The sequence below is a fragment of the Rhipicephalus sanguineus genome, chromosome 3 (genome assembly GCF_013339695.2).
Source record: "Rhipicephalus sanguineus isolate Rsan-2018 chromosome 3, BIME_Rsan_1.4, whole genome shotgun sequence".
NCBI lineage: Eukaryota > Metazoa > Arthropoda > Arachnida > Ixodida > Ixodidae > Rhipicephalus > Rhipicephalus sanguineus.
In genome coordinates, this window is record NC_051178.1 from 83748223 (window position 1) to 83775996 (window position 27774).

The 27774-nt window shown below is 44.8% G+C and overlaps 1 protein-coding gene across 1 annotated transcript in view; it reads left to right on the top strand.

The window, feature by feature from the left end:
• The first annotated feature begins 1832 nt into the window (after positions 1 to 1832).
• The window catches only part of LOC119386798 (uncharacterized), a 46109-nt gene continuing 20167 nt past the window's right edge, over positions 1833 to 27774 (top strand). The window contains exons 1-5 of the mRNA XM_037654072.2: positions 1833 to 2024; positions 3305 to 3464; positions 9733 to 9859; positions 11771 to 11910; positions 15426 to 15594. Of these exons, the coding sequence (XP_037510000.1) occupies positions 3404 to 3464; positions 9733 to 9859; positions 11771 to 11910; positions 15426 to 15594 (497 nt within the window). The 5' untranslated portion in view covers positions 1833 to 2024; positions 3305 to 3403. The remainder of the gene's footprint in view (positions 2025 to 3304; positions 3465 to 9732; positions 9860 to 11770; positions 11911 to 15425; positions 15595 to 27774) is intronic.

The following is a 27774-nucleotide window of genomic DNA, read 5'->3' on the forward strand; positions in this document are numbered from 1 at the left end:
ATATCAGAAGTTTCACGGGTAAACTCGTACTGTCAGTTGAGTCTGGTCGATTTCTCACTGCAGCATTGTGCGTGAAACCGGAAAAGCATACGCTAACATTAAAACTCACAGGATCCTTATAGATTTGCCTAAGACGACTCGAAGGCGGAAGCCATTTTCCTTTTCGTCTCTGTCGATGAGTGATCCTCCCTCGCCTCCCTCCGAAAGCTGTCTGCACCTAACATGGTTTTGCACTGCCTCCAGGATCGAAGGCATTGGAAGCTCTCTGCAGCTCATCTGGTTTTGCACTGCCTCCGTGATCGTCCCACCTTTGATCAAGCAAAGGTGTCATTTGCTGACGTCATATCACGTCATGGTATGTGACCGAAGGAAAGAGAATTTAAGGGCTCTTTTTTATTGTAAGACACAACCGTAATGTAAACCAACAGACAATATTGTCCATTGGTTCTCATTCAGGTTGTGTCACCGTACGTGACGTTATAATGACGTCATGATGACGTCACAACATTTGGCGATCTGTGGCGTACTGATGACGCCATCACGCGATGATATTTTTTCGCATCACTCGTGTTGACACCGACGCCGCGAGACGAAGACACCTACGGTCAATTTTCGCGTTTGATGAGGCATCTAATGCTTTCGCCTTAAGAATTTTCATTACTGCTAGGGACCAGTCAGCGCAGGCTCCTCGCGTTCGAGAAGTACTTACGAACTGCTAGGTCTAAACAGACATCGCTTACGTGTCTCAAAACACTCAGTATCATAAAAATTCCATGCAGTGTTGTCGATGCATTCGTAGACATTGCTCAGTGGTCTGAAAAAACGGCCAATTTGTGTGGCTTTTACTGCGTATAGAAGGCTATGAGACAATATCATGAGACATCATTCTTACCACTTTATAAATTTGTAAAAAGAAATAAATGAATAGCAAAACGCAGCACATATTCCATTAAGAGTTGGAAGTCCTATATTGTCTCCGTACGCGTTTCATGGAGTGTCCTTTTATTGTTAACAAAATATTTAAAATTGAACTGTGGCATGTAGCACTTGAATCCCAACTACTTGAGAACAAATTACTGTACGGAACATATATAAACGAGAAATAAAAATGATATTTTGAAAATTACCCAGGCTGACATAATTAACACTTTCACTGAATAATTCTGTTTCACGTATCGTGGCCGGCTACTTGTGATCCATATGGAGCAAGGTTCGTGTATGGTAACTTAACTTTCGAGATGCACCTTCAAAAGTGCGCGACCTAATGTCCTAAATATTTGTCATCTTCCTAACTTTAGCGCTTAAAACTGACGCATAACTCTTACCGCTGTTGTTAAATTGTTGATCAGGAAACTTATGCCACATTCAACATTCCTTCGAAGTGCATACATCTTGGAAAATTAGCAGTTTCAATTCGTACGCTGCAACATGCACGCGGTACCATGTTATCTACATAATAGTATTTTGCTAATTGTACAAGCGTGTATTTATGCTTATACCGTGCGCAATTTTGACTCGTCAAGTGTTGCCGCTGCGGTAGTATATAGTTCGGTGCAATGTAGGGCGGATATGATTGCGGAAGGTTTGTTAAGGATGCAGTTAAACACGCGAAATAATTTTCCCCGGACTTGAAACCGATCATACGGTTTGGAACAGAATTCACATCCTTGCGAGTATTGGAGCACCTCGTAACAACAGCACCACGGCGACGGATGTAGGAAAGGAAGTAGGGGAGGAAGACACTTCCGCACTGATTACGACGACTCCGGCAACCAGGATGCGTCAATCTCTGGAAGTTCCCGCATTTGTCGAGCACTCAGTGCACGCGACACGCAGAAAACAAACAGCTCTCGGCATTGCCTCACGCTTGCATAATTTTGCTGAACGAAATATTGCGCAAAACACCTCCGCCGCAAACACTGGCGACGACAGCAGCAGGCAGCCGCTCGGAAGTATCTTCGAGGATGTGACCATATTACGTTGCACAAATGCCGAATTCATCTCAAAGGAATACGACGTGCAGGGTAAGAAAGGCATGCTTGCCTTGTTTTTATCGAGAGAGCATAGCTTGTCGTTGGGCATGTTGCCTGATACTGGATACATCAAAGACGATGCAAGCACACGCGCGTACAAACCTATAAGCGCGGTCGCTTTCCTATGGGACTGTCTGTCAGCGTCTGAATCTGTTTTCGCCGACTTTGATGCATTCATAGTGCGCAAATAATGTGCGCGTTTAGAACAGAGTTGTGTCAGCAAAGACACGGTTCTTTAATATCAATGCCTTTCACCTCGGTAAACGAGGCAATAGGCGCGTTTTCATCACTTAGTCTTGTAGAACCCATGCATGGTGTTTCTTGTATCACGTTTTGATTGCATAAGAATGTGCCCTATCACGCTTTTGGGAGCTGTTACGCAGTGCGAAATAAAGCGTATCTATAGCAAATATATATGCCTCACCACTCGCAATACGCTTTGCTTGGAATACAGCTTAACATGTTCGATTATTATGTCATCACTTTAATTTACCAATACGATGTGTCTGTTGGAGGGTAGGGGTATGATCTGTGAGCTTTGAATGCTATCGAAACTTCCAGTGACACCACTGTGGCAAGCTAAAGAACAACGGTTGTGTGTGGCATGCTTAGATAGCATGCGTTGCAGCCACAAGAGGCAATTATTGTCGCGTTGTGTGTACAACAGGTATCACAACGTTCAGATAATGGTGACACACGCAGATAACGAGCCGCTGTGCATCTGCGATTCTAAAACAGGAAAAAAAGTATTCCGCGGCAGTCAGCGACCCGAAACACCGTTGCAGCAGCAAGTGTATATGTAATACCTGATCTTATCGAAGAAAAAAGTGCTCACAGCTTAGGCGGGAGCCTAATTTATGTCATGTTTTTAGTGTTTAGCAAATTCGTGAGGGAGAGAGCTCCCCCCCCCCCCGCGACCTTTTTTTTTAATGTAGACTAAAGGCTATGTCACACCGCGAATGCAGGGCCACAGGCGGACAGAAAAGCGGCTCAAACAGTCAAATAGAGCTTTCGTTTCATCACATTGCGGCGTGCCCCATCTGTTATTGTAGCCTTATATCATGCTTTTACATACCTAGCGTGCGAACACTATTACGACAAGGCCGTCAGAACTACAGTTAACTGTGAGGTTTCGACAAATCTTTCGAGCTTACCATTATTGTTGCTTTCGAAATCATAGGTTCTCCTTTCTCGTATTTTCTAACGGGAATTCTTCACATCCTAATAAAGAGTTAGCACCGGCTCAATGGAACATCAAATTTTCGCTCCAGGCACAGACGCCGTCTAGGTGACCCGTTCATCATACGCCGCCAGGGACATTGTTTTCTGACTGGCGTTGGAGCTCAGTGCATTCGGATACCTGCTTAACCATGAACGAGCTTCTCGAGAACTGGCAACTGATTATTATCCTATCCATTATCGACGGATCAGGTAAGTGTAGAAGCCCTTTATTTTAAGTTTCGTACACTCAACTGATTGTGGTACCAGAAAAATTTACCCGAATAAAGTCTAATTTATTCGTATTTGAAGCACGCCGCTTTTGTCTAGTATTTCATGCTGAAAGGAAGATAAAGGCGTTTTAACCAGAAGTGGTACTGAAAACAACGCAATGATTTAACCTCGTGGTGTTTCCTTCAGTCATTGCAGTTATTCACCTTCAAGTCCGCGCTCCCGTTTCTGCGCGAGTGCTTGCATCGTAAAAACCATTATCTTTCCGCGTTCGGTGTCTCTGCAGTGTGCCAATTCCTCTTTCGCCTCGTGATAACGAGCACTGATTTAGCGAATTATTGGTTATAACGAACAAAGTACGAACTTTCGTTGGTCACGCTTCATTTCCTTGAGATTTGTTTCTATAACGAAACCGAAAACGCGAAAGCCGCCGCCATATCTACTTTAACGAACAAATATTTGGTTCGCGCAAGGCTCAAAGCTGGAAAAGTAGTATAAAACACCGGATCGCGCACCACCGACACAGCAAAAGCTGGAAGAGCAGCCTTTCTAGAGTCCGTCCTAAACTCTTTTGGGGCAACTAATGCCAGTACACATGCAAGGTATGCACTACGCCATAAATCATAATATTTATGAAGTAGGGAAGCACCCACTACGCCAGTATTCGTCTTTCTGCGGATAAACGAGGTACCCGCTACACATCTATGAAGTATTATGTGCACTTGGTTGGTGCTGCATGCAGCTGATGACGATGAAGAATTATGGCTGAGCATTTTGCAATAGGTGGGATGCTGTAAATCACACACTCGTTGCGCAGTTAGCACTGTGTGAGACCTGACTTTAATTTTACTCTTTTGTCCCGCTATATTACAACGCGATTCCTTGCCCGACATTACGCGTCCATAGGGTCTTTTTGCGAAGGAGTTTCAAACACCAGCGCGGCACTTTTGTTACGATCTCGTAACAGCTTTCGCTGTAAAAAGCAAAGTAAATATTGAAAGACATTTCACAACCACATTCTTCTTAATTTAATCGTTTGAGAGCGTTACATAAATTGTAATCATGCAGTGCAAATGAAGAAAAGAAAGCTCACTTGTCTGGTTGCGCCATGGTGTGAACCAAAGTTTGACATGCCACAAGGAGACAGTTCCAGGGGCACTAAAGTGAAAGACTGAATCGATTTAGATTGATAAATATACATTGAAAACTCTAATGACGATAATTTCACCATCATATTTTCATTAATACGGAAGAAAACCAAGGTCAAAGTTTCACTTCCAAGTTTCGCGTCGAAATCTCCGCGCGTGACGTCACAAATTTCAAAGCGTATTTTTCGTATTTTGGCGACATTTACTGAAATTCATTTCCTTAAACTTGGCACGCTTAAATCTCTGGCTCCCTCAGAGGACAATGTGTTTTACTTTCACCACTCAGGAGCGACGTACGCCTTAGTAGACGCCGTCAAAATCGGTGACGTCATGCTGACTGGTGCGGGGATATCAAAGTGGCATCGCCACCCGCGTTTTCTCGCTTACCAAGCGTCTTCTTACGACAAGCTTGGTGATTTTGGTATTTTGAACGAGTAATTAACTAGTACAAAAAAGTTTTTCTCTTTGCTGTCCCTTTAACAATTACCTCCTTTAAAGTTGATTTGAAGCCTGTAATAATGCGTTTTGTGTCTGGCATTTCTGCGCGAGCCAGATTGCCGATTTCTTAGAGCCGATGTTTATCTTTACTGTTGCAAAGTATATCAGATATAACCAACTAGCTTACAGTTCCGAAGCTAATTTGTTATAGTAGTGAGGTTCAATACTGGGTGTTCAAAATTAAAATTTGTGGTTTTCTTTACATTCAGCGCTGGGAGGTACGTGAAAACCACCTTCGCAGATAAATTTGCTATCCAGGAGGACACAAAGTGAGACAGTAATTATCCCTGTCAGCCGCCGAACTAACTGAGATTCAATAATGAACTTTATAATGAGTGCAGCAAGCGGGCATGTGTGTATTGAAAATTTGGAGGCAGTCGCGTTTCTACACAGTTCCACTTGGAAGAATTCTAGCATGTCTGTGTCCCATGATATCCTGCTGCAAAATTTAATTGCGTTTTGTATGATTACGCACGCAAGACACTGAGCACTGGCACAAAGCTTCTCCCCGATGCGCCGGAGCAGTTGGGTGCGGCGTTTAATCTGACAACGGCTTGAACGCATGGGCAAAAATGATGATGGTTACTCTCTTGCTACCGGCTGGCGATAGGAAGCATCGACTGCTCGTCACATAAGGGAGGAACACTGCACCGATACTCACCGTCTTGTACGCGTAATCATGCAAACCGCAATTAAACTTTGCAGCGGAAGATCTCGGGGCACGTAGGCCTACATGCTAGAATTTTTTTTTAAGTGGAACTGTGTAGAAACGAGATGGCCTCCAGCTTTCCGATATAAACATCTCCGCTTGCTGCACTCATTAAAAAATTTATTATTAAATCTGTGTTAAATCGGCGTCTGACAGCGATAATTACTGTCTCATTTTGTGTCCCCCTGGATAAATAACCCTGGATGTTCAAACGATATGATGACTATGAACAACAAACGATATCGGTAAAAAAAAGCAAAAAATCGATCAAACCGACAGTACCTACAATTTAGTACAAGAGCGTTAAGCCTGTAATGCTAGTATGTTATTCTCCGGGAAACAAGTGACCAGGTCCAAGGAACAGCTGCTAGTGATGGCGTCGCTGATATTATTCCACTTTCATATCGCTAAAGGAAAAAAATGAATTTTTGAAACAGCTAGTACCAAATGGATATTGCTTGAGTGCTTGTGCGTGTTTATGGCGTTGTGATCGCGTTTCGCATTTGGAAAGGTATGACATCATTGTTAAATTGGTTATGTAGAAACAGGTACAAAAACTTACAACCGGCTAGTACTGCTCGGTTTTGTAGTGTTAGAATCCCGGCTTTCTTGAGTAGTTCGGTGGGTGAGTCTGCTCCCTTATGCTTATTACATATATATATATATATATATATATATATATATATATATATATATATATATATATATATATATATATATATATATATATATATATATATATATGTATGTGTGTGTGTGTGTGTGTGTGTGTGTGTGTGTGTGTGTGTGTGTGTGTGTGTGTGTGTGTGTGTGTGTGTGTGTGTGTGCATTTTTCCTGTGCCACATAGAGTATTGCGGCAAAACATTTTTGCTCGAAGCAAATTTTGACGATCATAACGCCCCCTCGCGCTTCGCTTGTATTTGGTAATCTGTGCCTAATAGAACAGTGTGTATAAAATATATTTTTCTTTGTTGAGCTTTGAAACTACGCTTGTGCTATCGCAGATGTTTTGTTTAGTTGTGCTATTTTGTAATTCCGAAATTTTTGTGTTTCACTACCAGCTACGTATCTTCAAAAACTACAAAATCTTCAAAGTTAGTGATTTTTTCATGAGCTATCTTCAACTGCCCCTAACCAATCTCAATAAATTTATGATTTTTAGGAAAGTGTATTTTAGTACAAAAATGTTTAGGGGTAAAATAGACTTCAAGTCTTCCCGAAAAAAAATGTGAAATCAGTGAAAATATGTGCTTTGTCGCATGTTTGACCGTCTTTTTCATACTGATGCTATCGAAGTACAAATCCTCGTCAGGCGGCGTTTGATAGAAGACTTTATCGTTAAATAATGAAGTCTAATCGAATCCTTTTCTGTTTTAAGGAAGGAAACAATTTTTGAATGTGGCGCACCGCACGCACCCTGCATTTCTTTTTTGTTGGTGCTTCGCCGCAAAGCACGTGGTCGCCCTTGCCGCTGACACTCGTCATAGGCAGAGGCAAGATGCGAGATGTATGTGAGTGGCTCGTGAGTGCTCGAAAGTCTTGTCGCATTGATGCCAGGGCTACGAGTAATGAATTGGCGTTACAATGTGAGCTTGCTTTTAGAGCCCAAGGGTAAGTATGGACGCCCGAGAGCAGCCTATGGCTTCGTTGGTACAATGTGCTAGAGGGCCGTCTGCACAACACGCATACCCCGAAAATAGTGTATACAATGTGCATTATTTCTTTCAGTATGTGTATGCTAGTTGGTGAGACGGGCCTATAGCTTACTGTGCCAACGACGCCATAGGCTGCTCTCGGGTGTCCATACTTGCCTCTGGGCCCGCCACACTTTGGGCCTGCCCAATCTGTGAATTCTTTAGATTTCGACGGTTTCCGCTTCAAGGATACGTTTCAATGTTCTCGCGCACTGTGTATTCAATCGAGTCATTGCTCTCTTTAGTTTCTTCAGGAAGACGATTAATGATTAGGTTTTCCCTTCTTGATCTATTTTCGAAGACGTCTACTTTGATTTCAAGAGAGAGAAGGTATTTCTGGAGGTCCATAGTTTAGTCCATACATGTGGAAATTTTGTTGCCAAGTTGGCTTAGTTCATCAAGTTTTCCATCAATAGTTGTTAGACATTTCTCCTTAATAGTACGAATGTAGCCAGCGATTTGTTATTGCTGTCTTGAAAAGTGGGCAAAATCAGGCATCAGAGTTACTCTCAGCATCAACGGCTATGAGCTGTAAGTTAGAAAAATGGACGAATAAGTAGCGTAATAAATCTGAGAGCGCCATTAGGCACGGTAGCATAATAAGGGTAATTCACTTGAACGAAAATCTTTCCCATAACCTTCGCTCACCTGTATACTCAACCTGCATGTGCAAAAGGATTTTAGCTCATCATTCCGGCAGAGCAGCCATGCCCAATGTCTTACGAAGTCGGCCTTGATGTACGTGATAGTACGTGATGTTCCTCGCATCGCTGTGGTGGCACTGAGGACGGTGACGTCAGCGGCCACCATCGTGGCACTGTGATGGGGCTGTAGCTTGTGATCATCCAGATTCAGCAGCGAGGTAGGCACGTGCGAACCAAAGAGTTTTGGTAGAGATGCCGGTTGCCAGGAACATGCTGGTTTTCCGTCGTGCTCCGCTGGAATGAACAGCATGGTTGCAATCTGTATGCGAAATACAAAGAGATTTGACCTCATCGTTCCAGCAGAGCTGCCGTGGCATGTTTAATTACGCGAAGATTGCTGAAGAAAAATTCACAAAACACGGTCCGTCGCAATGAATATTTCAACCGTGGCCCCCTTTTCGGAAATCTAGCGCTTTTCCCTTTTATAACATCTCTTTCCTATCATCTTTTATACTCCTTACCCCCTTCCCCAGCACAGGGTAGCCAGACCGTGTGAGAAATGACTAACATAACTGTCTTGTCGTCTTTCTCTTGCTGCTCGTCTGCGACGCAGGATTGCCGATCTGTTAGTGCATTAATGTACGGTCCACGAAAGGTAGCATCCTGAGGAGTCACACGCAGTTATCTTTCGTCCGCAAATGTCTACGTTCATGCCTGCACGAGCAGTTTTTTTTTAATACGGCATTTTTACGCGTTAATCCTTTTTACGCGCTATCTGCTCGGTAGAAAGCCAGATTACCTACTTTCTCCGTTTCATATGTTGCACGCATACCGGGTTATAGTCATGGATCTGCCTGCTTTTGCGTTTGCTATAAAAAATATTCCCCAGCGAAGTAGAAATGATATGCCGAAATTTCGTTTGATATGATTGTTTCATGCGGCGTAGCAGAGGGGGTGTGATGTTGGGCTGCTACGTTACTTGGCTTCCCAGGGTGCAAAAAGAATGATTATAACGTGTATAGCGCAGCTTTGTTGTGAAGCCACAAGTTCGCCATAGTATGACCCTGCTATATGCTAATAGTACAGGCACCAATTGAGGTCACTTAATTTTTCGACGATCACAAGCTGACTATGCCGGTACTTTTGTAAGATTCGTTTAACACAGCATGCAGCTGAGGTCTTCACTGATCATGGCGTACACTGTATAGATAAGAAGACTCTGCCATTTGCGATGCAGATTTCACTGACTGATTTAACGTGGATGTAGCTGTACATATGACTTGTTATTGTGGTAATAACACTGTTGCAGTTCCATATTTTCTAATATTATAGCACATAGCTTCGGGAATGTTCATTACTTTGAAGGTAAGCTTCATATACGTTTCTGTTGCTTTTTTGCGCTGTCTTCCATGTCATGCACGTCTGATGCGTATTCATTCTTACAATCTCTACATGCACAAATATATCGGTTCATGTATCTCATCCCGAAGGCCACCTAATATATAGCTCAATTAACAGTGTTTGTCTTATCGTAAGATTTGTCTTGATTTTCGCAGTGCTGGTTTCACCCGAAGCATGCGACACGATGAAAGTTCGTGAGTGCTACGGTAACATCACCGAAAATCTATACAACGCGCAAGAACAACGACACGCGAACATGAGCGCCTTGGAAGACTTGTGCAAGTAGGTAATATTTATTTCCCATGGCCTGGTATATTTGCAAGCTTTTGGTTAACCACGAAGTTGATTTAGTAGCAAGGGTATTCGTAATGGAGCGACACCGTATTGCGAGTTAATATTAAAAAAAGTTGTCGTTATATCATTTTCAACCTTATGTAGCAATGTAAAGGTAAGATTTCGAATTAACCTAAGAATCGAGATGCCATGAATTACAAGCAAACATCGATGGAGCTCACTCTAACAATGCTAGCTTGAAAATGGTGCAGAAGAAGATGAGTAACAACTTGTTGCACCATCTAGATTCAAGGCATCTATAAGAGATATAAAGAACGCGCACTTCAGCACGAAGCAAGCCTTAAGTGCTCACTCGGGCAGAAGCCATGTCATGTCACCCAGAAAGAAGAAAAGTAACAAAGAGGTCAGCCGCTGAGAATCGAACCGACGATCTCGCGGCCCACACGGTAAGCGCCCGACGCTAAACCGACTAAGCTAGCTTAGCAGATGCTTGACACTTGACGAACGCGCCTTATATCTTTCAGACATTCTCTCTCGCACGGTGCTCTCTGTTGGCGGTGTAGATAGGCGGAGCGGTGCGGTGCCGCCGTCTGTGAGAGGTGAAAAGAAGTATTGTGTCACGATCGACACTTACCAGCGCTTACTCCGAGACTGCGCGCAATATCGGAGCTCATGGGTTAAAGCGTCTCGATACCAGCGAGGGACACTGGCCACGATATCATCGCCGAGGCACTAAATACGAGGCACCCTAGACGCAGTTACGTTCTTTGCTTTTCGCTTCGTGTTAGCGTGCGCCGGCTCATCGAAGTAGTGCAGCTTCCACATGCACCAACGGGATTTCTCAGCCGGCGACTGATTCGATTGCCAGAGCACCGACTAAGAAAACTGCTGCAATACGCGTTGCAGAAAGGACACGATTTCGACGGGCGAATGCCGTGCTTTGGTGGAGCGAGACAGAGGCCAACGGGACGCACGCTTTTGAGGCTCAAATGCTTTTTGGCGCACTGGAAGCGTTTCTTGGAAATAAAATGTTCGTTGCCATGCACTTTGAATGTGCGTATGTACAAACATATAAAAAAGCAGACAAAACAATATCGACTGAAGGTGTATGTTCGATCTCTCATAGATTCACGCAATAGCACTAGCGGGACTTACACGAAACGTACACGGGCTGCTGTTAAAACGCAAAGCAGTGATCTTACATGCGCATTACTATTCTTCACCAGCAGCCGTGTTTGTTCGTAAAACGCCTATACACTTCAATGCCTAACTGCTTATTTTGATGAGTGAAAGAGGTATCGAGCCTCGAATGAAACTGTCCTCTGAGTAGGCAGCGGAAATAACAAAGCAAAAGAATCACATAGACACAGCGCAATGCCTGTGTCACACACACACTGGGAGGCGTCGCTACGATTCTTTTTCTTTGTATTTGTTAATTTGCGCTTTCTTCTTCAAGAAGAAATACCAACTCGCCAAGCAAACCACCGTTCGGAATACAACTGCTGCTAGGTATGAATGATACTGGCGTCGGATATTTAACTTTAGCTGCGTTCGCAGCGACCTAAACCTTAAGAGCAAATGCTCAGAACCAGTTCTCTGCTACGACATCATCGCAAACATAATATCGAAGCATAATAAGCAATGCTGTCAGTCGAGCAGCGGCTGTGCCTTCCAGCCTTAAAGGACTAGTGGCAGCAAAAATGTTTGAACTAATGTCCTCTAGACTCACGAAGAGGACGAAGCGCCGCGCAATTGGATACAGTTGATGGAAACTATGAGCAAGCTTATCATTTCGTTCGCCATACATGCAGACTGTAGGCTACAGATCATTGCTGCTATAGAGAAGTATTCATGGCGGTTATTCATGCGTAAAACGCGTCTACATTTTACAAACTTTAGGGCAAATGATACGGCACAGCGTTGCGAAGAGGATCTGGCTCGCTGCATCGACTCTGATCCATCCGTGCGAGACTTCCAGAAGCAATATACAGGAACGCTTGAAGACGCCTGTACAAGTACCGGTTTCAGAGACTCAGAAAGTAAGTATGTTCATGTCAATGTGACGTTACAGATACTGGGAAAACAATATTTGTTCAAAAATATTATCAATAATTTGTTTATACCGGTTGTAACTTCTTTTAGCAAGAAATATGTTGCGCATTGCCTTTCTGCAAGAAAGAAGGCTCAAGTGACTGACAGGTAAATTTCAGTGGTCAGTTAGCTGACTGAAAATTCGTTACACGATATCTATGTAAAGTTACTTTGGCGTAGGTGTTTGGAACCTCGAAGTTAAGAACGGCAGGAAGGAGGAAATCATCGCACAGCATGAATAAAAAAAAAGTGGCACCAATATTTACCTCATTACGTCTGGAGGTATGCTGATGCCTAATAACACGCAAGAGAAATGCTTTCAGAGAGCTGACCTAACTGAAACGCTTGCATATCTTGAAGCAGTATTGGAGGGAAGAAATCTCGAAATCTTCTCAATTCTTTAAACACTCAATTATCTTCTCTAACTCCCTACCATAAGCTAACAGGCAGGTGCAGCATAAACCCTAAAGTGAGTAAGATAAAAGACATTGAGAAAATAACATTTAGCTGTACTGGGAGCCCTAGGCCGGATCGCGCTATATCCTTCCGGACACTCAATAGAGTAATTACCAACCAAATACTTGGAGAATACGGGAAGCTGTGCAAGCAGGCGCTTTTTTTGTTAGTGGTCCACCTTAAACGCTGATAACCGGCGAAAACGTGTTACGAATGCGTGTGATCAGAACTTAGTGGAAAAGGATATACCATGAATTGTAGTTAGAGATCTGTACGATCTTTTCCCAATTTGAATAGGACTTGCGTTCTCATATTCCTTAGTAGGACTGAAAGGTGGGCGGGTTGGAACCTATCCATCGTTCGGTAGCGCACAAGCATTCAAGGCATGAGGGAAGAAGACCGGACAAACGCTGGTCTGAGAATTGCGTAAGTCAGCCGTCGGCATAGGTCGGCAAACTCAATCATGAGTCTACTCACTCAGACTAAGATCGGCCCGTGAGTCCGAGTGAGTCTGGTTGAGGAATATTTTGGTGAGTTTCAGTCCGAGTGAGTCCCGTTGAGGAAATGTTTGGGGAGTCTGAGTCCGAGTGAGTCAGGTTGAGGAAAATATTGGTGAGTCAGAATCTGAGTGAGCTCCACCTTTTATTGCCGACCTATGGTCCTATCTACTCATCTTCAGCATTACTATCAGCCTTATATCGGCTTGCGTTTGTACTCAAATCTATTCACACATATCTCAACGCACTCACGTTCATGCGCCACCTCAATATTTATTGGTCAGAAACGTGAATTGGGAGGGGTGCCATTACCTCACCCCGCAAACTCTTTCGCTTAAAGTTCTTGATAAAAATATCTCGTGAGTCGGGTATTTCATAAAAATGTACTTACTGGATTACTGGATTAATCATAGCTCGTATTTGAAGGTATAAGATCAAAAGGCATATCGTAGAGCACCGATTATGCGAGATATTGTCATTAAATAGCATTGACACCAAGATCTAAAAAAGGTAGTTTTACGCTTACGGACTCATGAGTCGACTCACTTAGGCTCACTCAGGCTCAAGTAAAGCCGTTAGTCTGAGTCCGGCTGAGTAAAACGTTCGTGAGTTTGACTCTAGTGAGTCCGGTTGAGAAAAACTTTAGAGACGGAGTCCGAGTGAGTCCGGTTGAGGAAAAGTTTGGTGCGTCTGAGTCCGAGTGAGCCCTCAGAGCAGAATATATTTGTCGAGTGAGTCTGAGTGAGCTCCAACTTTTTTGCCGACCCATGGCCGTCGGTGGCATTATCGGAACAATAATTTCATTTCATTGATCGACCGGAAGTTTGTGTTTGGTGTACGTTTTTTGTATATATATGAATTTTCAAATAAAATCTTTCAATTGTTAGACCAGCGCTTGTCCCGTCTCCTTACTTCGTGTCTTGTTTGCGATAGATAGGTTGTTATATTCCGTTTGGAAGTCACATAATCTGGCACGCCGCGCTGCCTGGTGGACAAGCCTCGGTATTACGCGGAATAGTTGTTCTCATTCTTGTACTTAGTCTGCTGTTTTTCTAAGCGCGTCATAATTCTTGCTTAATATTACAGTTAGTGTATTGTTAGGCACTCCCGCTTTATGATAGGTTGGTTAAAAGGTAAAGGAAGTTGGCGCTTAGAAAAGGAGCGGCCAATGCAGTAACTAGTTGAGCCATAAACTCGTGTCTTGGCGCGGGGCATGCGCGTGGCATGCACGCATGCGTGGTGTATCGCTGTACGCCAGGGTTTGATCAATAAGGTCACATCTCTGCCGCTGTGTATTCGTTATCGCGTTTTCCTAGCACTGTTTGCAGCATGTGTTGTGTGTACGATTTCATCGGCGCTGCATATCGAAAATTTCTGAGAAAAATCTTTAACACAGTTGTTCGCGTTACCACTCCATGATTAGGCACGCTGACCTGTAAGCTTTTCGCTGTACTGAAGAAAAAAGGCACCATACAAGCTGGTAGTCAGCCCCTTAATTAAGCCATGTACTGTTACATGCTACATACGCTTTTAAATTATTTTGAAAAAAAAAGAAACCCTGCTGAGTTGAAAACCATAAGTTTCTTGTGTTTGCTATTCATCAATTTTGTTGTATATACTATGTTAAATGCATTTACCTGTGTCTCTGACCATCAGGGTAGACCAGTATTTCTTAACCAGCAGCTACAGTGAAGTTATATGCTAATTTACAGCCGCATCATTAAAGGAACAGTTAACGCATGCAAAATCTGGCGATATCAAAATAGATAAGTTGTGCCAGCTCAAACCAGATCAACTGAGTTTTATTAACACTTTCCCTACATGCGGAGTGGTTCCAACGGTAAGCCTAGACTGTAGACATGGCTTCACAGTTGCCGCAACATAATGGACTTTTGCATACACGTGTTTTTTAATTTACCACTTCCCGTCATTGCTCTTTTGGTCTACATACCTCCTCCCCACTGCGCAGTAGCAGGCAAGACCAACATATAGCATAGCAGAGCTCTTTGTTTTTCTACAATGTATCCTCTCTCTCTCTCTCTTGCTCTCTATGCCAGTTATTCGGGCATGTTCTTAATACTGTCTCTAATAATGTTTGTGTCAAACAAAAGGAAGAGTCAGTAGCCGATGCCACATAACACTCACCTCACGCAGAAAGCGGGCGCCGACTGCTATTTAGTTTACACAGCTTGGGTTTAATTTTTCTCTGACGGGTCTGAGGGCACAGACCTGCGAGTATTTGTTTAACAATAATTTGAATCACATTGAATCAAACATTTCAGACGAACAAACAGACTTAACATATGTGGTAGAAAATCGAGCATACTATGCATATGAGGCTGGAATTGACCACATTAGTGTGTTCTGTTGAACGTTGACGTGTTGTGCTCTGTTCTTGCTTGCGTGTCCTTTCGTCGTGCTTGTTCCTTTTCGGTTGCCTTAAATGCCACGTAGGCTTTTGAAGCTGACTATGTGAACAGCTCTTGTTTCTCTTCCCACCGATTTTGTAGCCCGTGAGGAAGGCACAACGAACGACGCAGCAAAGAATGAAAGCAAGTGCTGGTACAAACAGCTCAGGCGATGCCTCCAGAGGCAAATAAACCAAATACGGACCAAAATGGGGAAAATTGTGGCCAGGAAAGAGACTCCCAAACCTTGGACATATGCTGGTATATGCAGGTACGTGAATGTGAAGAGTCCTCACGTTGCACTGGCATTTTCTCCAGCGAATCCGTAACTACTGCTGTTTAGGTGTTGCATGCGCCATGAGGAAGCACGTTGAGTTTTAAAACTAGCAGCAGATCATCAGTGTTGACTATGATATTGCCATGCCAACTGACTGGAACATATGCACACAAGAAAAAAACGTTTGACCGCCAGAATAGGTTGTTTGATGCCACGGCAAAATATACGCATTCATTTCAACGGAAATGAACTTTCCTGAAACCACCCGCCCCGGTGGCCTAGTGCTTATGGTGCTCGACTGCTGACCCGCAGGTCGCGGGATCGGATCCCGGCAGCAGCGGCCGCAGTTTCGATGGAGGCGAAAATGCTTGAGGCCCATGTACTTAGATTTAGGTGCACGTTAAATAACCCGAAGTGGTCGAAATATCCGGAGTCCTGCACTATGGCGTCTCTCATAGTCATATCGTGATTTCGGGACGTTAAACCCCAACAACTATTATTATTAACTTTGCTGAAACCGGCAAGCTAGAGCAAGGCTCACGAAAGAAAAAAGTTGTGCTACATTCATTTCAAGAACGAAGCTAGGAAGAAAATAGAAAATAGTTAATTATTTTTCTGAAGGAAGGCTTCTTAGTTGACGAAAAAAATTATCCTGGCCTGAGATTCCGACTCGTTTGCGATGCTTTTCCTGGCCTATCATTCTGCCATCTGAGACAATCTGGATACTGACAGATCTCAGCACGAATTAAACGACGACTTGAGGCACACAAACTGAATCCTTCATTAGGCTTAGGCGAGATACCTCTTGTGTCACATTTGCGCGTTGATGCTAGAGCATGGCTGATACTGTGCTAATACTAACATCCTACACGCAGTGCCGGCATCGTCGCAGTGCCGATATTGCCCATTCACACATATCAAATACCAAACAAGGGGCAAATGACAATCCGTCAATTAGACCGCATACTCGGCGGCCAATGTTATCTTCTCGGCTAGCAGCAGCCAGCACATCATCAGTGGCTCAAGCTAGTAGAAAATTGAGGTCGCTGGATAAAAGGGGACAAACACAAAGGAACGAATGTGAATGTGAAAGTTTCAAAAGAATGTTCGTTGCAATAAAAAAATGGGTATGCGATGGCCAAGAGAAAAGGGAGAGAGAGAGAGAGAGGGGTACTTTAAAAAAAAAATCCGCAGCATGTCCCCTCTGTAACGAGGCGAAAGTTTCTTGCAAACTCCGTATGCAATCGGGAACGAGACTTCTTGCAAAACAAATGTAGCTAAAATGTGAGACGCTCGCGTTCAATTACCTTGAAGTTCTGTGTCAACTACAATGTTCCTCTATCCCAGAAGTCTTCTGCGCCTCACGTGGCGTTACACCGCCTCAGGGTTCGGTCCACCTTTGACCAAGCGACGACGCCTTTGATGACGTCACACGTCGCATCGTCGCTTACTCAAAGGTGGGCCGAAGTGGGAGGCAGATGTGACGTCATGCGATGACGACATCATACGACCTCACGATGGCACCATTGTGACGTCACCAATGTCTACTGTTTGCGGCGTCATCAGAACGCCGTGGTTACGCAGGTTGCGTGGATTTTCGTAGCACTTCGTTCGCCTGATCTCTTTGGCTCTAGATGCCGCGCAACGAGGCACTTTCACCCTAAAAGGAACCGCAGGGTTCTTTTGGTGTGAGTTATGCAAAGGCAACCCGCCACGGTGGCCTAGTGGTTATGGTGCTCAGTTGTTGACCCGAAGACCACGGGATCAATTCCTGGCCGTGGCGGCCACATTTCGATGGAGGCGGAATGCCAGAGGCCCGTGTACTCAGATTTAGGTGCACAAGGGGCCCTTCAACACTACTCAACCCCCCCCCCCCATTTTTCACTTGCGGGTTGCGTAAACTGCCGTATGGGCAGATAATTGCAGCAAGAACGGCAGTGATAGGGGCACACTGCCCGAAGTTATTCGTTCCAGAAAATTCAGAATACCTAAAAGAAAAGCATACCCTCAACTCAATTTTCACGAGGTCACATCACCACATTTACCTCGCCCTGTCACGTTTGAGAGCGCCCCAATAAAATGTGCTGAAATCTCAGTAAAACGGCTTTTTGGCCTAGTTGGAAACGGTTCATTATTTAACCCTTTCAGCCCTGAATTTTTTTTAACAGGTAGATAATTTTTTTTCTTGTTGAGATTGCTTTTTTAACACCTCAAGAGCACGAAAATAATCTTTTCTGAGCAACCAATCAGTGTATGAGAAAAATAGCACCATGTCCTATATATAGGACACCAGGGCTTAGTGGGTGTGAAGGGAAATATGGTGAATTTCGATATTGCTAATTATTTTACTTTGTTTACACCTGAAATTGTTGTGAACCTAGCATGCCAGCAACCATATATTAGTTACTGCGTCTCAAAGGTCCAAAAGCACGTTTTTGCACTCGTGACACAGTGCTCTTCAATGCACTTGAATGGCCATTATCTAATTATTGGACGCCTTGTAAGATCTAACATCATAATAGGTTGCGGAATCCTCCTTTGGTGCGCCGCCATTATTGTTGCCCGTGCCTGCATGGGTAAGCCGATGGAACTGCACTTCATCCTCGTTATCTTCAATCTCTCTCATGTACCATTCTTCCACTGCAGCAATCGTATTCAGATTAATTATGTACAATCTCGCTGTTGGGACCTTCCTGCAAGTTAGCAAGAAATTCAGGCTGATTTCCCTAGGAAGACAACAAGAAATTCGAAGCAGACACAATCGCTACGGCTCCACGTCATCATGCAATACATTCAAAGATCTCACAACCACTAAGCCCTGGTGTCCTATATTTAGGACATGAATATTTTTCACTGCAGCGGCCTTAGCGGAAATGTTAGAGAAGGCCCCCTTTGTAAATAAGCCGTCACACACTTTCGAAACAACACAGAAAATTACGATAGCTACAGAGGAAATAGTTATTCAGTAAAATGTCATCAAATATTTGGTTGCAGCGTTTGTCGTCTTTTTCACCTTCCGCCGTCTTGTTTTCAGCATTGCAGACTTCCGAAAAAGACGATGATGGAAAAACTACTACCTATGTTTGCACAGGTGTATTGAGGACACCACACACATATTTTTGAGTTTTTTAGTAATTTATGTCACAATTTATAGCAATCTTTCTTCGTGTCCTTTTTATAGGACGCCAGGGCCGAAAGGGTTAAGAAGCGCACACTGACACGGGGACGAAGCATAGACACACACAGGACAAGTGCTGAAATCTCCTACGTAGGGGAAGCTTGCATACCATTGTTGCTTGTCCTTTCCAGCGTATTGTTGACGCCGTTCCATAGTAACAAACGTGGTGCCTGACGCCTGACTTCTCAGCGGGTGTTAATGTTTAGAAGAGAGGCTTTGTCTTCTGTTACACACAACGATATTCCATGGCTCTGTTCCATGACCCTCCTCTCATTCTGAGAAGGAAATTAGTGGAACCAGGAGGGCGGTGAAGCACGGTTGCCCCTACGCGGGTTCGGTGTGTAGCGACATCAATTCAACGAAGTGGATTACTTGCACCACTTCAACAATAATTAAAAGCGCACTGCACGTGCGGAAAGAGGCAGCTCGCAAACGTACAGAAGCAAGAAGAGGGAAGAGAAAGAAGCCTTTCCATGGACATTGAACCCGCGCAAGCAAAAAAAAAATGAGAGGCCAAATGGCAGCCAGCGCCTCTGTGTGCTTTGTAGTTGTAGTGATCTTTGTAGTTGTAGGCATCTATATGGGGATTAATGAAAAAGAACAGAAAAAAAAACACAACCCAGTAGTAATCTCAATTTTGATGCCACGCCGCGATGGTTCCTGACATTTCGTTTATCCAATCATAGGCTCGCGCGCTTAGCGGTCATTTCCGCCCGCACGAGTTCTGGAGAGCGCCACTACGCGCTGACGAAGTCGGCAGCGATGTAGCAAATTTATTCCGTGATTAAAATACTAATTCATTTGATACCGGTGCTTCGACCTATGTTAGAAGTATCCACGGCTATCAGCCTACGCGAATCACAAAGAAAACATTGATGCTGCAAAAGGGTTGGAGGGCCCCTTCAAGGAAGCCCAAGCGTGTACAGGTTCAAATTGTTCAAAACTAGCACAATTTCTCTCTCATACCGACGCGAACTTGAATTCCTTTTCACGCTTTTTATAGAACATCCGGGCAGTTTTCCCAATCCTTATGTGCAAGAAATTCACTTATTTTGAAAATACATTCTTAAAGGAGCCCTGCAACACATTTTCAGCATGGTCAGAAAGCGCTGCCGTTTGGCAGTCGAGGCTCCTGCGAACCCGTGAGCCAAGCATTCTAGCGAACCACGTGGCCTGGCATATAAGATTAATTCTCAAAGTCAGCTAGAAATAGCTCCCTCTTCTCTCGACAAATGATTACATAAACCAAAATGAGCGTGCCATAAAGCCAAAGTCCACGGCCATTGGCTGATCTGAGCATCGGGAACTGCACAGTTACCGCGGCCACCGCAGGATGCGCATACTGAAATCAAGCAGTGCTTTTGAAGAAAAACAACAGAAAAGAAAGTGTTCAAGGTCAAAACGCGCGCTGTCAAATGTACGTGGCTTCATGCCCGCATGTCATGACCCCCCCAGCGTAGCTTTCAGCACGCTCGCTGGAACGAAAGGAGAAAGTGCTTTTAAGCGTGTGACAAATTTATGTTTCATTTATTTATACATACTACAGCACGTTAGGGCTATAGTCGGAGTGGGCGTACATTTAAAAACACGGTTGATCCCTCCGTCATAGGAATCGGAATAACACGAACGTAAAGCGTGCCCTTACAGAGGTAACTGGATGTTTACTGTACATTGATATAAGAGAGTTGGTACAATGTATATTGATGTCTGGCAGCTACAGCACCGTTTAACGTGGATCCACCCACTTTGACGATTGGTGGTACATCTCCATCCCGACGACTAACGTCCATGCTAAATGATTAAACAAACCCTTGTGCTAGCTGTTGTAGTTAACGGTGAAAGCGTAATAAGAGAACGAGGTGTGATAGCCCGAAGAGCGTCGCATATTGGACGCACAACTTGGTCGCCATCCCGCGGCATGTTAAAATGTGATTGAACACCACGGCCGGTCTAGAGGGAAACGCAAAGCGCGTCGCGCCGCCCCGGTAGCCCGGCCGCGATTTTTCTCGAGGCGAGCGCGTGAGCGGGGAACGCGGTGTTACAGCCAGGTGAGGCAGGCGCGCGTCGCAGAGCTATTTTTGGTTTGGATTAGCGTGATGCGATGAGGAAGGCCGACGCTTTTACGACGCTTGAGCTGAGATCGCCACCTCTCGGTGTGTTAAGGCATTGACAAAATTGAACTATTGAAAATGCGCCGAATGGGACGGACGTGTAACGCGTTGCAGGTGCTAATCGCGGAGGCCACAGTAATGACAAATTACTTTACCTCTCCCAGAGGGCAACTACACCCCGCCGACCGGGAGAGTGGTAGATATAAAAGGCGCGTTTGTAAAGTTTCTAAAGTCTGTAACCGTGGCACAGTGGATAGCGTGCCCAGCATCTGTTGTTGCGGTCGTGGGTTCGATGCCCGTTAGCGGAACTTTTTTTCTTTGCCATCTGATCGTGTAAATTTTTTCGACGTCATTTCCGTGACGCAAAATACGTCACTGAAGTCTTGGTGGAGCCCGGCATAAAACACTTTCGTGATAAAAATATACAGAGATATGCGATAAGCAGAGATTGTAACATGTAAAGAAACTATACATCAGCAACTGCGTTTAAACATTCAGAAATTGGTAGCAAATGGAACTTCAGCAGGCAACAAATTCCAATGTTCAATCGTGCGGAGGGAAAAACTGTATTTAAAAATGTTATTGCGTGGATGTAATGGTCTAATGTGTTAGGCATGATAAGCTCTTGTTGATGTCAGACAAGCAGACGCTAAAAGGGAGGGATCAGAAAGGTAACAAAGGGAATTTTACAGTGAAAGCTGCTATGAGATCACAACAAGGGTCGCATTTGGCGCCTTAGTTGTCCGCCGCCACCGCCGGTGTCGGTAACCGCTATTGCGCGAAATAAGAAAAAGAAATTGAAATAAGACAAAAAATTCCAGGATGGAACTGAGTTTGAACCTGGGCCCTCAGCGTGGAGCCCAGTATTCTACCTCAGAGCCATGCCGATGCTTAAACAGCTTTGCAAAAAGACGCCATACAGGCTTCATGTCGGGAGAAAACATTGGCATATGTAATGTAGCGTGGTAGAAGAGTAAAAAAAAAATCACAGCATATCCACGGGGTGAATGATGATGAGTGGGGCGAAGCTACGGAGGGAATCATCTGTAAACCGTGAAACTCTTCCGTGAAATGCGCCCAGTACATAATATAAAGAGTGTGAAACATCGTGTATATATTAAACATCAAACTTTTATTGTACTGTTGGTTTACGTGGTCCCTTCATTATCACTTGTGATCGGTGAAATGCAAGGAAGAAGTCCGCTCCCGAGCGAAAGAGCGCCAAGAGCGACCGCATTCCCCGCTCGCCCTGTGCGAATTAAAGGCAAGGCTAGAGGGAAGACAGGACGCGCGTTCCACGACGCGAGGTCGGTCGCATGCCCAACGAAAGCCAACGGAACGCGATTGTGCAAGTGCTCCGGCTTCGCATCGCCTCATGGTTCCATTTAGCGTCCCAAAACCAAATATATTGCTCAAGGTGTGCCTTGCGTTTTTCGTAGAAATAATTTCTTTATCATGTACATTAAGACGAAAAGTTGAAAGCTCACTAGAGTGTATCGCCCGCAAAGTATGTCTTTTAGTGTGATTTAACTCTCGTACGGCAGGGTCCTCGCGCCGTTGCCGGTCCACCTCGCCCGTTGACGATCGGGCGAGGTGGCTACATACAACTACTACTACTACACTTTAAGAAAAACATCTGGCGTTCTTTCGTTCTGCTTTTACAAAACATCTGGCGTCTTTCGTTGGTTTATTTCATCAATCAACGGCGTTTTGAACAAAATTTTTATTGTTTAATCACGCACAGGAGAAATCTCACCAGGCACTACCTTGGAGGTAAACAATGGCTGCTAATGGGAATGAGAGACAGAAGAAGTCGGCTTTTAGCTAACACTTACACTTCTACTTCTACTAACGTTTCCTACTGGAACATGCCAATGGCTGCTAATGGGGAATGAGAGACAGAAGAATTCGGCTTTTAGTTAACGCGCACGCTGCGAATTTTTTATTGTTCAACAACGCACAGGAGAAATCTCCCACCGGCACCACCTTGGAGGTCAAAGCGTAAGACTTCTTATGGACTACTACGATGACGACGACTACGAGGGACGAACGGGTGCCGCCTTAAGGAGCTTCGCCCCTAAATCACAGCATATCCACGGAGTGAATGATGATGAGTGGGCGAAGCTGCGGAGGTTCATCGGTAAACCGTGAATCTTCCGTGAATTCTGCCCAGTACATCATCACCGACGTGAGATCGGGCGCGTTTATACTAAAGGTTCGATGAGTTATGACGACTTGCAGCTCACTTTAATTTTACATGTACGCTGTGAATTTTCATTGTTTAGAAAACAATTGCTTTAGAAAACATCTGGCGTCTTTTGTTAAGCAGCTGGCGTCTTTTCGTTTTGCTTTAGAAACAACTGGCGTTCTTTCGTTTTGCTTTTACAAAACATCTGGCGTCTTTCGTTGGTTTATTTCATCAATCAACGGCGTTTTGAACGAAATTTTTATTGTTTAATCACGCACAGGAGAAATCTCACCAGGCACTACCTTGGAGGTAAACAATGGCTGCTAATGGGAATGAGAGACAGAAGAAGTCGGCTTTTAGCTAACACTTACACTTCTACTTCTACTAACGTTTCCTACTGGAACATGCCAATGGCTGCTAATGGGGAATGAGAGACAGAAGAATTCGGCTTTTTGTTAACGCGCACGCTGCGAATTTTTTTATTATTCAACAACGCACAGGAAAATCTCCCACCGGCACCACCTTGGAGGTCAAAGCGTAAGGCTGGTTACGCACTACGACTACTACGACTACGACTACGAGGGACGAACGGGTGCCGCCTTAAGGAGCTTCGCCCCTAAATAACAACCAGGCGTCACACAACGCGAATTCTGTAACCAGGTGTCACACAGTGCCAACTGCGCAACGAGTGCGTTGTTGAATGCTTCGAACCCGTTACAAAGAGCTCAGCCATTATTCATCGTTTTCATCAGCCACTCCATCAACAAAGTGCACATAATGCCTTACAGGTGTTTAGCGGGTACCACGGTTCCCTGAAGAATGACGAAAAATGGTATAGTGGCTGCTTACCTACTTCACAAAAGTTATGATTTGTAGCGTAGTGGGTTGCGAACAAGCGCACTTCCACTGGTTGCCAAGGAAGCCCATAAGATTCCCATGATTGATATCCTCGGGGTATCAATAAAGTTCTCTCTCTCTTTCTTTCTCACGTTAACGTATGTTATATAGCGTGGTTTCACACAGTGCGAATTACGCAACTAGTGGGTAGCTTAAAGCTTCAAGCGCATTACAAATGGTTCAGCCATAGTTCTTCATCGCCATCAACCTTCGCATCAAGAAAGTGCGCATAATGCCTTTCAGATGGTACCTCGCTCTCCGCAGAATTACGAATAATGGCGTTGTGGTTGCTTCCCTACTTCACGAAAGTTATCATTTGTGGTGTATTGGGTACGTTGCAAGTGTACTTGTATTAGTAGCCTCCAGCGAGTTTATAACCGGCTCTAAATATGCCGCTCTTCCAGCTTTCGCTGTGTCTGTGCAGCGTTTTCCGCACAGGCCTGGCATATTTTTAACACGAAAGTGTTTTATGCCGGGGTCCACCAAGACTTCAGTGACGTATTTCCGTCACGGAAATGACGTAGAAAAAATTTGCACGATCAGACGGCAAAGGAAAAAAGTTTCGTCAACGGGCATCGAACGCATGACCGCTCGGTCCGCAACAGCAGATGCCGGGCACGCTATCCACTGCGCCACGTTCACAGACTCTGGAGGCTTTACAAACGCGCCGTTTATATCTACCACTCTCCCGGTCGGCAGGGTGGTGTTGCCGTCTGGGAGCGGTAAAGTTATTCATTACTGTGGCCTCCGCGATTAGCACCTGCAACGCGTTACACGTCCGTCCCATTCGGCGCGTTTTCAATAGAACTTCAATTTTGTCAATGCTTTAACACACCGCGAGGTGGCGACCTTAGACCAAGCGCCGTAAAAGCGTCGGCCTCGCTCAGCATCACGCCAATACAAACCAAAAATTGGCCGCGTATCTGCGTGCTTCGCTGCAAATGTCGTGTAAAGACGATAGAAGAGGCGCTGTGTGAGATATGGACGCCATCTGGCAATACGTCGGGAAACATGAGTGCTGTGTTGCGTGCTGGTAGTCCCGGCGCAGCAGCAGGCGAAGACCGGCGGTGACCAACGCGACCGGCGGGGACGCCAGCCAGCCCGAAAACGCGGTTTGGCGCGAAGCGCTGAAGCAGAGAAACGTCCGCACTCAACGAGTACTCTCCACACACTCTTTTATTTACACGTCGCCTGGGTAAAACAGGAACGCCAGAGCGGCGCCCACAACCGGCAGCCTGAAGGCCGCCCACAACGCTGCTTTTTCATTTTTTAAATTTTTTTTTCACCTTCTTGGCCTTCTCAAAACTAAAGTTTTTCAACACCAACCCATGGCATTCGTACAGTGCAATACAGAACCGAAACCGAAACACAACAATGAGCTCGTGCGAAGGGCACGGAGGAAGGCAAATTTCAGCGCAGTCGCATTTTCAGCTTTGTTGAAACAGCGCTCACTAGACGACGACGAAGTAAAAGAAGGCACACGACAGGCAGCGCCTGTCCTGTGCCTTCTTTTACTTCGTCGTCGTCTAGTGAGCGCTGTTTCAACAAAGATGAACGCATACCAACTCGCTCAAGCTTCCATTCTTATGCATTTTCAGCGCAGCTTAAGAAACTAGTGTCCTTAAAATTACGTATGTATGCATTTTCTATTAAAGGAACACGCCACCTAATACTTACCTAGTGACGTTGCACCTCAGATATGCACGATATTTACTTTTTGATCGACAACGTTCACAAGTATGAACAGCCATACCAGTTCAAGACGGCTGGCCCTTGGGCAAGTGGTTCAACTTTGGCCGAGTGGCTGAATCGAGGGACGTGCCGACAAACAGAAAGACAGACAGACAGAAAGACAGACCAAAATTTCTGCGTTTAAGTTCCCCAAGAAAGACTATCGTCTTTAAAATAGCTCTGTGACGCGCGCCTGCCTCACCTGGCTGCAACACCGCGTACCGTGCTCACGCGTTCGCCCCGAGAAAAATCGCGGCTGGGCTACCCGGGCGGCACGACGCGCTTTGCGTTTCCCTCTAGTCCGGCCATGGTGTTCAATCACATAATAGAGAGTTCGAGAACTGGGGACCCAAGACGCTGGGCCCCCAAGCTGTGCTGCGCAGCCTGCTCTTGTGTTTGGGTCACGGTGTAAGAAAAATAATTTTTCTTACACCGTGGTCTCGGGTCAACGCGAGCGCAAGAGCCCAAGAGTGGCTTGGGTTCTGCGCATGCGCCCTGGCGGCTCGCAAGCTTCTTGGGTCCCCAAGCTCCTTGGGGCCCCAATTCTCAAACTCTATATAACATGCCGCGGGATGGCGACCAAGTTCTGCGTCCAATATGCGACGCTATTCTGGCTATCACACCTCGTTCTCTGATTACGCTTTCACCTTTTAGTGCTACAGCTACCACAATGGTTTGTTTAATCCTTTAACATGGACGTTAGTCGTCGGGATGGAGATGTACCACCAATCATCAAAGTTAGTGCATCCTCGTTAAACGGTGCATAAGCTGCCAGACATCAATATACATTGTACAAACTCTCTTATATCAGTGTACAATAAACATTCAGTTACTTCTGTAAGGACACGCTTTACTTTCGTGTTATTCCGATTCCTATGACGGAGGGATCAACCATCTTTTTATGCGAGTAAGAAATCTTAAGATATTCTATGTGCCGCCTACCTGAAGGAAGCTACAGGCTTGATTTCGAAAGAGCAGCTGTCGGAGAGAAGTTTCGGTCAAATTGACCGAAAATGACGCGAATAGCCTTCCGCTGGACCGATTGAAAAAGATTAATTTCGCCCAACTTATGCGGTTTCCATACCGATGAAGCATATTCTAGGATTGGGTGAAGTAGCGTTTTGTACGCCACTAATTTAGTGTCCTTCGGAGCAGCAGACAAGGTCCTGCGGATGTAACCCAGTTTTTTTAACCCGTCACTACACATGTAATCTGTATGATTTGACCAAGATAATGTGGGTGTAAATATGACGCCTAAATATTTGTGTCGAAATAACTGTAACAGCGCTCGTACATGACGGATTCTCGAAACGTTTGGGGTGATCGATTTGTGAGGCAACAAACTCATTTAATGAAGCCATTCGACGATTACTTGCAAAAGTGTCGCATAGCCCCTCTTCCTTTATTCCTTTCTTCTGTCTTCTCTCAGTTTTTTCTGTGTTTTTTCTCTGTTTATGTCTATTTGTTTTTTCTCTCTCTCCCTCACTTGATAGTTTCCCAGTCTGCAGCCGCAATGACCACTGTCGAAAGCGGGGGGCGGGGGGTTTAAATTACCCAAGAAAATATAACACGCAAGAAGTGTAAGGAAAGTTCAGAGTGCCGATTTATTTTCTTGATAACATGCGAACGTCACCAATGAGCAGTGAATCATCAAAAGACATAGCGAAAGTTATTGCACATTTAATGGACAAGTAGGCTTCATAAGCTTAAGGAAAATTAGTAATAGAGAAAAAGCAAGGCCACTTGCACGCGATGAAAGCTGTCGAAACAGCGAAGCGATCGCGTGCCAACTCCTGCTGCCGCTCGCGACGAGCGGCTTCCTTCTCGGGCGCACGATAAGTAGGGGTGTGCGAATATCCGAAAGTTTCGAATATTCGTCGAATATTACATTCGAAATATTCGTATTTGATTCGAAAATCGTGTATTCGAAAAGTATACCAGCCACTTGTGTTCCAAGCGAGCGTGCCTTTTCAGTGGCACGGAGGGGTTGTCTCTGTTAGAAGGGAGCGCCTGCTGCCTGATCATGTGGAGACACTCATATTCCTTCATGATAACATGCAGTCATTACT